Source organism: Canis lupus, chromosome 11 (genome assembly GCF_011100685.1).
Source record: "Canis lupus familiaris isolate Mischka breed German Shepherd chromosome 11, alternate assembly UU_Cfam_GSD_1.0, whole genome shotgun sequence".
NCBI classification, from domain to species: Eukaryota; Metazoa; Chordata; class Mammalia; order Carnivora; family Canidae; genus Canis; species Canis lupus.
Genome location: NC_049232.1, coordinates 54,606,353 through 54,616,953, shown reverse-complemented (window position 1 = coordinate 54,616,953; position 10,601 = coordinate 54,606,353). Strand labels below are relative to the sequence as shown.

The following is a 10,601-nucleotide window of genomic DNA, read 5'->3' as shown; positions in this document are numbered from 1 at the left end:
TCTTAATGGCAAATTGATGAGGAAATGGTCTATCTGGAACCATGTAGAGCATTCCCAGGTGTGTTCGTATGCAGTTTGCTTTGGGGTAGAGCAGAAGTCATGGGCCTGCAAAGGACCTAGGACCTCATAGGGTGCTGCCCCTCACTTCCCTGGGAGAGGAAAACAGCACATCATGGGGGAGACTTACCTTGCCTCATCCAACAGGTGGTTGGGGCAGCTCGATGCTGCCAGTTCCCACAAGCAGCAGAGCACTTGGAAGTGACCCTGTGGCCCAGAGGATATACCCGTGGGTAGTGGGAACAGTGCAGGTCACCCATTCCTGGAAACTGGCGACTATTCCTCTGCTCTTGTCATCTTTTTTTTCTTTTTAGCAAGGTTGGAGTGATTTTATAAGGGATGCTCCTTGCATTTCAGCAGTGACTGCTCTCCACCATCCTATCAGCCCTTCCTGGGCCTGTGTGATCTTTCTGGAGAGTTTGCTGAGAGCCAGGGAGACCTGGCCCAAAGGGGTCTGTGCCTCAGAACAGAGAGCCTCACACATCCTCATGGCCAAGACTATCATCAGGCCTGGGCTCCCCTCCTGAGGTGGGGCAGGGTAGGGCAGGGCAGGGTTTTTCCTGGTAACCCTCTCCCCCCTGCCCAGGCTGTGTTGCTTAATGTGGGGCCAGCCCTCAGAATTGCACAGGGAATGCCATTACCTCCACGTCTTAGATTCTGGAGATGGACCAAGGCATGTTGGGTCATCTCTCACTCCACTTAATCCCCAGGGAAGAAAGCAAGCAAAAGCTGCATTTAACATCAACTTCTTGCTTCAGTTTAGTGAACACAGCAGAGAAATACCTGGGGAAAGTGAAATTCCAGAGTGGTATCTGGAGGTTTAGCTGTAGATTGGTGGGGGAGGGTGCTGGCTCTCACTTAAAGCTTCTCAAACTTTCCTGGTAAGAATGATCTGGGTTACTTATTAAATAATACAGATTATTGGGGCTCAGAATCTGTTTTTTTAACAAGCATTCCAGGCCATTCCTATCTTCAGGCAAGTTTGGGAAACAGTTTATCTACTGCACCAAAAATAGCCAATGAAGAGGCTTAACTTTTTTAGAAGTTATGTTTTGCATGTAATACATTAATAAATTTTCCTTATTTGAAAAATGTGTTAACATTACATACAAGTCTCCTTTGATTTCCTCTAACCACCCGGTCTCAGTCCTTCCCTCCTCATTCCAGAGGAGATATCTGCTTAAAGTTTATATCTTCCTAGGGACGTCTGCCTGGCTCACTGAATTGGTAGAGCATGCAACTCTTGATCCCTTGGGGTTTTGAGCTCAAGCCCCATGTTGAATGTAAAGATGACTTTAAGAAAGAAAACCTTTAAAAAATTTTTTTAAAAATAAAGTTTATGTGTCCCTAGACCTTTTCTTTGCATTAAATAAAGGTTTCTGTTTTATTTTTCATAAATATGTATCATGTTGTGTTTATCATTACACAGCCTGCTTTCTTTCCATTTAAAGCTGTGTCATGGAGATCTATGTGAGTGCCTATAGAGCAACTGCTTTTTTTTTTTTTAATCTGCTGCATATTTCATAGTGTAGAGCTAGCATGGTTTATTTAGCAATTCCCCTATTGATGGATATAGCAGGTGCTTACAGTTTCTTATTATTATGTGCTCCAGTGAGCATTCTTGCCTGTCACCTTGTGCACATTTGGGAATAAATACTGAGCAGTGAAATTGCTGGGTCAAGTTATGTGCATTTTTTGATTTTCATGGGTTTTGCCAAAAGCTGTCCTTTAGAGTGACTCTGCCAATTTACCTTTCTATTGAGAGCATGTGGTGAGGACCTGGTTCTCCCCACACGTGCAGCTGTCTCACAAAAGTGTATGGCCATGTGTGGTCAAGTGGCAACACCCATCTTCCTCAAGTGCTTCCCTTTGGGCGTGAACAGGAAGACGACTTCCTATCACAAAGCTAAATTCCCGAGATAAAAACACCCAGGCCCCATATTACTGGGAGGGACCAGTTTCATAGAGCAGTATGTGCAAACCAGAAAGGAGGCATGTGGAGCCAACTCCCCAGTCTGCAGCTAGCTCACAGAGCCTTGTCAGAAAGGCAGCAAACATGGTGGCATTCTAGAACCCTCTGGGCTGCCATGGGCCATTACAAAACAAGAGTTTGGAGCAGGTATCTCAAGGACCCCCAGTTTCACGGCTTTATAAGCTGACCAGGCTGACCCAAGGTGTCCAGTTTTGTTTGAAAGCAAGAAAAGCCTTGCCTAGGGTTTAGCCATAACTCTTCCTTTTTCAGAAATGGACCAGCACACCTATCCCAGGAAGCCAAAAAAGCAAACATGACCCACTAGTTTGATGGGCTTTAACAGCCTGCTTTTACTGCTGCCCAGTTCCATAGTGGAGGTGGTGAGATCAGTGGCCTGGGACCCATCTCAGCCCTGTGCCTGTCCTGTGGGACCATGAGCAGGCCACATGAAAGGGTCTGATGCCTATGGGTCTTTGCCAATCCAAGTTCGAAATCAAGGAAAGCTTCTCTTGCGCCCATGCCCACGTGGCCTGACCCTCAGAGAAGTCCTGACTGGCTTCCTTTTGGTTGAATTGTTCAATTAGATTTTAGGGCATTTTAAAGCAAAGCAGAGTGAGCCCCAGCAGGAATCTAAGCCCTTATCTGGGGAAACTCATTCCCTTTCTTTTAACTCAGAAAATCAGCAGCCTTCATTCCAGCCCCCTGCCAGCCCCCCTGACTTGCAGTGAGTCCTGGGCAGCTTGGACAGCAGTCACATTGCTTGTGGATGGGGCCTGTGGCAAGTCAGTCAGCGCTCTGGTTAACTGCCTGCTCAAGTCTCTAGCACCTGGTTAAACTTTTACTCTAAAAACCAGGACATGATTTTGCGAAAGGTCAAACAGCTCAATGAGTGTTTGCCAAGTTTCAGGTTGCTCAAACCTCAAATTCCCTCCCCTTTACCAACCTCACTTTGAAGTTGAAAAGCAAATTGATTAAATATACATTTTAGGAACCTTCCGATTTGCTTCTTAAACTAACAGAATTGTAAACTTTTTTTTTTAATGGAAGGATTTTCAACTGTCAGCAGGTATAACTGGAACCATATGTCAGCAGGGACCAGGGGCTTTTCCTGGTTTTAGGATTTGTAAATTCTTATTGAAACGGAAGTAAGCAAGGCAGGCAGCTGGGGGCCCCCTTGACAACCTGAGCTCAGACCTCGTTTTAATTAGAAAATACAGATAGTGTCTGCTGAACCGAAGGCCTCCCAGAGCTCCTGTCCCAGGGCGAACAAAGATTTGGTTTATATCCTGCAAGCCTTCCCTCTTTGCAAATTACAGAGCACTTCCGAGAGGAGCTGGAATGTTGATTTCTAGATTATGGATACTGCAGCCTACTCCCTCCTCTGTCCTCTTCCTCAGCTAATCCTCCCCCCCCAAATAATTTGCTTTTCTTGGGGAAATATTTGCTCCCTTCCTAGTGCAGATGGAGGATGTTCATGTTGGAAAGAGACAGTAAGGAAGGCCAGGATGAGAAATGAGAATAGATGGCATCTCCAGTGGGCTTGTCATTTTCTCCATTTGGACTTCTAGTCCCTTGAACTCTGAGACACAAAACCTAGATCAGATCAGCCTCTGAGCTGTTCTGTTTGACAGTGGTTCACGTGTATAATTTTCTCCCTAATGTATTCTGCAAATGGTAGAGTAGAAATATCAAATGAAAGACATTGCCAGACCCAGTGCTCCCCCACCCCCATTTTTCCCCTGCCTGGTGTCATTTGAGCTCAGTGAGTCTCAAAAAGGCCGTGATCACGATGTCAGCATCTGGAAGTGTCCCCGCTGGGACTCTCAGCCTGACCCACAGCCATGATGAAGCAGTGGTAGGACAGTGGCAGCGGAGGGTCACACATGCTCAGATGGCAGGCACTCCAGCCCTGGATCATTCACTGATAAGCTTGCTCTTGTTCAGGGAGCATTGGCTGCTGTGTGCCATGCCTCCCATCAGCCCCCCTACCCCCACCCCCAGCCACACTCCAGTGACAGGGCTGCTGCTGCAGTCCCTCTGCGGGCATCACATTCCTGGCAGCTGAAGGTCACTCGCTCACCCTGCCAGGGCCACTGCCATAAGCTGCCATTTACCAGGAAGACAAAGGGGGATTTTCTCTTCCCCTGGGTTTAAAGGCCCCTTAAATGCCTTACATTCCAGGAGTTGGGAGAGAGAGACGGCTCCTGTGGTTTCTAATTAAACCCACAATTTAAATAACAATTCATGTAACCCTAAGGGTTGAGAGAAATGCTAACCTATCCCCTCCCCAGAGGGGTAGCTGGGTGGCCCTGGCCAGGAGGCTGAGGACTTGTCCTTTGCCAGATGTGACCAAAGGGGCAAAGAACTCAACAGAGGTCACAGTGAATTTGCGGTAGAGCTAAGGTGCTGTGACAGGGAACGGGTTTGATAGGTTCCTGTTCTTTCCCCACTAGGTAGTGTGCCCCTCACGAAGCTTAAGAAGTAAGAAATGGGAGGAAAAAACTTCCATGTTTACTCTTAGTCCAAGAATGTTTACCCTCCTCCAGGGAACTTGGTCTCTGAAATGTTCAAATCTCAGATTCTGGCCCACTCCTAGGACTCCCCTTCCTGCCCCGACAGCCTACCCTGAGGTGACCCTGTTGGTTTGTGGTAGAAATTTGCTGTCTTCTTAAATAAAGGGACAAATGAGGAGGCCAGGAGAGTGCCCCTAGGAGGCAGGGGCTCTGGCTGACAGTCTTGGTCAAGCCCTTTTTCTCTCTGGATCTTAGCCCATCCTTCCCTGAGCTGCTTTTGTGTTTTCGTTGGGTTCTGCCTGGGGCCATGGTCATGTTTGCAGTGCGTTGATCTCACCAAATTGTTGTCTGATTACCCAAGGCATGCTCATGTTCCAGATTCAGGGCAGATGGAACGCTGAACGTAATTATCTCTAGACAAGCACTTCTAGGCCTCAGCCAGCACCAGGAGCCTGTCAGCATCTCTAAGCTCTCTGCTATCTCATTTCCAATTTTCCTCCATTTCCATTCCATTCCATTGAGCAACTCACATTCCCCAAGGGCATCCTCCTGGTTCTTGGCTTTGTGCTACTCTACCCAGATACCCTTCTATTCCCACGGGGCTGTGTCTGGAGCAGCCAGGCTGCATGCACAGGCTCAGAGGCAAGGAGCACTGCCAGTGTGGGTCTTTTTGTTACCTACAAGAATTGGAACTCCCAGAGGACAGGCACCAGCTCAGTTTCCTGTCTCCAACTCCCCACCTCCTTGCCGGTATGATGTGGGTACCATTTATGTTTGTTAGAGCAAAGTCTGGCTGTGAATAAGTGAAACAGAAAGCCAGAGGTGGACTCACACTCCTGCCATCTTGCTCCTTACAGGTGACCATTGCTGATGACTATTCTGATCCCTTTGATGCAAAGAATGATCTCAAGAGCAAAGCAGGAAAGGGAGAGAGTGCTGGCTACATGGAGCCCTACGAGGCCCAGAGGATCATGACAGGTAAGCAGAGCTGCTGGCATAGGACTTGCCACTCAGCAGGGAGGCAGAGGGGACACCCCCTGGGTGGTCCCCAGCCATCCACGACAGAAGAAGGTTTGCGCTTTCAATGTGTGGTGGTTGGAGGGCAGTGCTGTGTTGAATCTTCACTGCACTTCACCAGCTCACGTTTCCTTTACATTAGGAAGTACCTGGCAGGGCGCAGTGAGAGGCCACATACAGGGTACCAAGTACCATTAATCAAGTTAACCCCCTGAAATACATGGGGAATTTCTACTGAAGAAAAATACAGGGCAGCCTGGGTGGCTCAGCGGTTTAGCGCCGCCTTCAGCCCAGGGTGTGACCCTGGAGACCCTGCATGGAGCCTGCTTCTCCCTCTGCCTGTGCCTGTGCCTCTGTCTCTCGTGAGACAAATAAGTAAAATCTTAAAAAGAAAGAAAGAGAGAGAGAGAAAAGAAAAGAAAAAAGAAATGAAATGAAATGAAAAGAAAAAAAAGAAAAGAAAAGAAAAGAAAAGAAAAGAAAAGAAAAGAAAAGAAAAGAAAAGAAAAAAGTAAAATACAGCATTTGAGATAGAAAACTTACCTGGAGCTTCCTAGCAGCCAGGGCAATAAAAGAAGCATACTCTGTCACCTTGCTTTCAGTACCTACTAGAGGGAGGTGGGTTAGATTATTGGGGACAAAATTATCTGTTGCCCCATACCAGGGAATCTTTGGCATGTGGCTGGAAGCAGAATAAAGCCCCCTGGTCTCTGGCAAGTTTATAGAAAATACAGAGACTTTCTGCCTGAGGCTATTTTCCTGTTGGTCCCTGACAACAAAACTTGTCCAAACAGTTGTATGGGACCCAGAAGAAAAGTAGCCATGTGTGTGGTATCCTGAGGGTCTATTGTCATCAGGATAATTCTTGGAGCATCTTTAAGGAGAGGATGTTTATTAGGTTATCTGTCATCTTGGACAGACCCTGGGCATGAGCAGGGCAGTGAGGGGAAACCACCTATGTGGGTCCTCCTGAGCCAGGAGACAGAAGAACAGTCGTGTGAGTTGGCCCCCTCTGACCCCATACAAGGCAGGAACATGAAAAAGGGCACTACCACATGGGTCTAGAGTACAAGACGGTGTCCAAGGAGCAGGTTGGGAGCCACTCTGAATTTTGAGGCCTAGTGAATTGGTGCCTTGTGTGTCTTGGGATTTGGGGTACAGATGCTACTTTCTATGGCCCTCTTATTGTTTGCTTGGTGTTATGTCTTTGAGCACATTTTCTTGATTCCTCTTGCATTAGAACAATGAAGAAAGAAAGCAACATTGACTGAGCACTTAGTGTATGGTGGACCCGTGTTGAGTGCTAGCTCATTGGGCTGCAGAGACCACATAGGATAGTTGCTGCGGATTTAGGTACAAAATCAGATCCTGCCTCTAGAACTCTGCCTTGTGTTCTCCTGTTCCTAGATCCTGACGGTCTGGCCATCAGTATGTTTGGACACTTTGTAAGGGGCTGAGGCAGGGAGCAGTTGGGGCAGACTTCTGCAGGGCCTCATGCTGTCTCCTGATCTCTCCTGGCATAGAGGCCCCTGTGGGCAGCATGAGGCAGAGGGCTGGGGCTGGGGTCTGATGGAGGGGATCCTGCTCTCCTCTAGTGACTTTCGGAAGCAAGTCTGCTGTTGGAGTGTTCTTCACCTCATGATTGTGGTGGTGCCTGCCCCCACTGCCACATCCCATCACCTCCACTGGACTTGGTGAAACATCAAGCTCTGGGGGAGCACTAGGGGCGTGCCAGCCCGGGGCCCCATTGCAGCCAGTCTTGCATTTGACAGGCATTGGCCTGGGGTTAAAGGAGTGGTGGTTACAGGAGTGTCTTTGGGGTACTCAGGCACATTTAGACGCCAGGCAGTAAAGGATCTTCAAGGTCATTCAAACCCAACAGCCTCACATGATAAATGGGGAAACTGAGTCCACAGAGGGAGAGATACTTGCCAAAAGATACGTAGCAAGTTGGTAGCAGAATGGCAAGTGTGGCCTGTGCTTGGCAGGGCAGTCTGTGGGGTGGAGTACAGAGGAAGTGTATGTTTATGCTAGACGCTGGGGTATCCGGGACACAAGGAAATGGCAGGAACCATCTGAGGCTGGAGCCCTTGCCAGGTTCCAGGCTCTGTACCGGGCCCTTTGACATACATACTTTAAGCCTCACCATGTCCCTGCAGAGGAGGTGATGTCTCATTTTACATATGAGGGAAACAGGATAAGTCTCTTTTCTGGGGTCACACAAGTAGAATTGACTTGTGTCACTGCAGAACATGGGACTAAAGTGGAAGGAGACATCTGGGAGCTCAGACTTTGTGGATACTGCCTGGTGTCTTTGGAATGGAGCCGGTTCCTCCTGGGGGCGGTTACAGACCTCAGTGTTGAGTAGCTGATTAGCCACTCGGCTGGATAGAACTGTCCTGTGGGACTTTGGCTTTTTGATGAGACACACCCACAGCAGGCAGGTCCAAGGCAGGGCAGATTGGTTTAATTAGAGATCTGTTAAGATCTCATACATTCTGTCTCCAAAGAGGCATCCTTATGTTTGCTGCTCTGGACTTTTTTCCTAGCTTAGAGGCTATGCCCAAATTTACTCACATTTTCTGTTTCTAAGGAAATAGGTGGTTAAACAGGACGTTTTCTGGCTGTCACGACCTCACTATAGCTCCCTTTGACTCAAAATTCTTTGTGTGGAACGTCACCTCTGTGACTGATGGCAGGGCTAGGGGGCTGGGGTGAGCCAGTGCTGTGTAAATGTTCCAGGAAGCAGCTCACCAAGCTGACATGAGGGCCCCCGGGGAGAAGGGGGGCAGTGGAGCACAGGGTGGCACAGAGCAAGTTATGTTCAATCTTGCGGGTGACCTTTATTTGATGCTGTAACATTTATGTGTGCACACAACTTCTAGGAACAGGGCAGGCACCTTTCGTAGATAAGAATAACCCTGCTAGTAGGAAGAACATACCCTCTCTGCCCAAGATGGCATGCCTCTCTGTCCTGGTGCGGAAGGAACCCAGGCTGGAGTCAAGCAGATCTGAGATGGTCAATTGCCACCTGAATGATCCTGGGCCTCAGTTCCCCTTGCAAAGCAGTAGCCGTATGGCAGGTAGTTGGTCACAGTTCTAGCTACTTTGGGCTGCAAACTGGCTGTGTGACCTTGGGTAGCATATTTTGTGCCTCTGCTTTTTCACTATATGTGGCATGATGGGTCAGTAATGACAGCCACAGCAGTGGGGGCCACTGCTAGGCTCTCACATCCATTGGCAGCACTTGATGTGAATTCTTGTTGGATCCGCACCATCACTCTTTAAAGTGTAGTGCCCATTTTGCTGATACAGAAACTAAGGCACAGAGAAGTTAAGTAAGTGGCCCCAGACAACCAGCTGGGTAGTGAATTGTGGGGCTGCTTGCTGAGGCTCAGGTATTCTGTCCAGGGCCTGTGCAGCCCTGGGGTACCCCGGCTTGATTTTCAGACCCTACCCCAGGGCAACTGACCTGGCCTGTGATTAACTGATGTATATAGCAGTTGGGGGACAGGGGAGTGCTTTGAGGAGGTGTGCTTTTATGAACAGAGAACTCAGCAGGGTCGCATTGGCTGTGGCTGCAAAGGAGGGTGGGGAGAAGCATGCCCATTTCCTCAGGGCCTCCTCTCACCTCTTCCCTCTGTCTGCCTTAGTTTCCTTCTCCACAGACTCCTGTGTGTGTTCATCCGCAGGAGTTAGGTTCTGGCTCCCAGATGCCCATGGATTGCCTGGACCTTGCTCTCTGCCCTCATCACCTCTCTCATCCCAAAAGCAGCTTTGGAGTTGCTCCTGAAAACTCCAGGTCTCTGTGAAACCCAGTGGGGAAGCTACTGACCCAGTTCAAGGTTTCCCTTTCATGGGTTGAGAAACTGGGGTCCGAAAAAGTCTTAATCCTTTTGAGATATGACTAAATATGAAGTTATCCTGCAAGGCCATCTGTTGCCCATCCCTAGAGGGATCAAGCAGAGGCAAGACAGCTCACATTAGGAGATCACAAAGGTAGTTAAGTTGTACATGGGTGGTTGGCTCAAGCCACCTCTGAGGTCTGTGTCAGCCCTAAGCTCCTAGAGGTCTTGAGTCACTGTGCATTGCCTCATCATTAGACACCCAAGACTAGCCTGAGACCGATTCTGAGTAGGAGAGGATCTGGTTGGGGCTAGCAGCTTCCCTTCTCACTTATGCTTAGTCTCTTAAGGGCCACAGTCTCCTTATTATAAAATAGGGCACACAACACTGATGTGAGTCTCAGGTGGAAGGCAGCTTTGCATGTAGGTGTGAGATGTTACTGAGGAGTAGAGGGCCTAACTTGGGCCTTCACTTGGTATTCTGTGCTGTTGAGTTCTCTGACCCTTTTCTGTAAGGGCTCCCACCCACCTAGACCAGCAAGACAGTGGAGCAGGTGGTCCTTGGGCCCGCTACAGTACATTTAGTCAGCCTGGCCTGGAGCCCTTGCCCCCACCCAGTTGTGCTGGAGACTGAACCATGTAACCTAGGCAGATGTTGCCACTGCCTCCAGGGGTATCCATGAAGCAAAGAGACATGCACGGACCTGGGTGGTCGGTAGTAGGTGCACAGAGATGAGCGAGTGCATCTCTAGGAGCTTGAAGGAGGAACAAGGACTTCTAGTTTGGGCAGTCCAAGTGAGGTGGGAGGTGGGAGGAGTAGTGTTGGGAGCTAGGCCTGGCAGCCCAGGCAGAGGGAAGGGCTGGAGCAAAGACATGGAGGCATGGGTTCTTTCTGCTAGAGGAGTGGCAGGAAATGAGGCTTTTGATAGGATAATGATAGGAGAAGCACATGGGGCAATGGCTTGTAAAGACTGATTGGATCGTGAAGTCCTAATTGGCCTAAAGGCACAGAATATTTCTCAACTGGGACCCAAGGTAGTGGTGGTGACTGGAATGGTGGTCATTCATTTTTACGGAAGGCTTCTCTGTGTGCTGGGCACTGCTCCAACGACTTAACCGTGATTAGCTCATTTAATCCTCAATAAGGAGCCTATAAGGTAAAGGTACTTCTGTCATCTCCATTTTACAGACAAGTCT

The 10,601-nt window shown here is 48.8% G+C and overlaps 1 protein-coding gene across 2 annotated transcripts in view; it reads left to right on the top strand.

Moving 5' to 3' along the window:
• Positions 1 to 10,601, top strand: part of SHB (SH2 domain containing adaptor protein B) — a 139,080-nt gene that overhangs the window by 44,935 nt on the left and 83,544 nt on the right. For both annotated transcript variants that reach the window (XM_038552876.1, XM_038552877.1), the window contains exon 2: positions 5,400 to 5,520. In XM_038552876.1, coding sequence (XP_038408804.1) covers positions 5,400 to 5,520 — 121 coding nt within the window. The remainder of the gene's footprint in view (positions 1 to 5,399; positions 5,521 to 10,601) is intronic.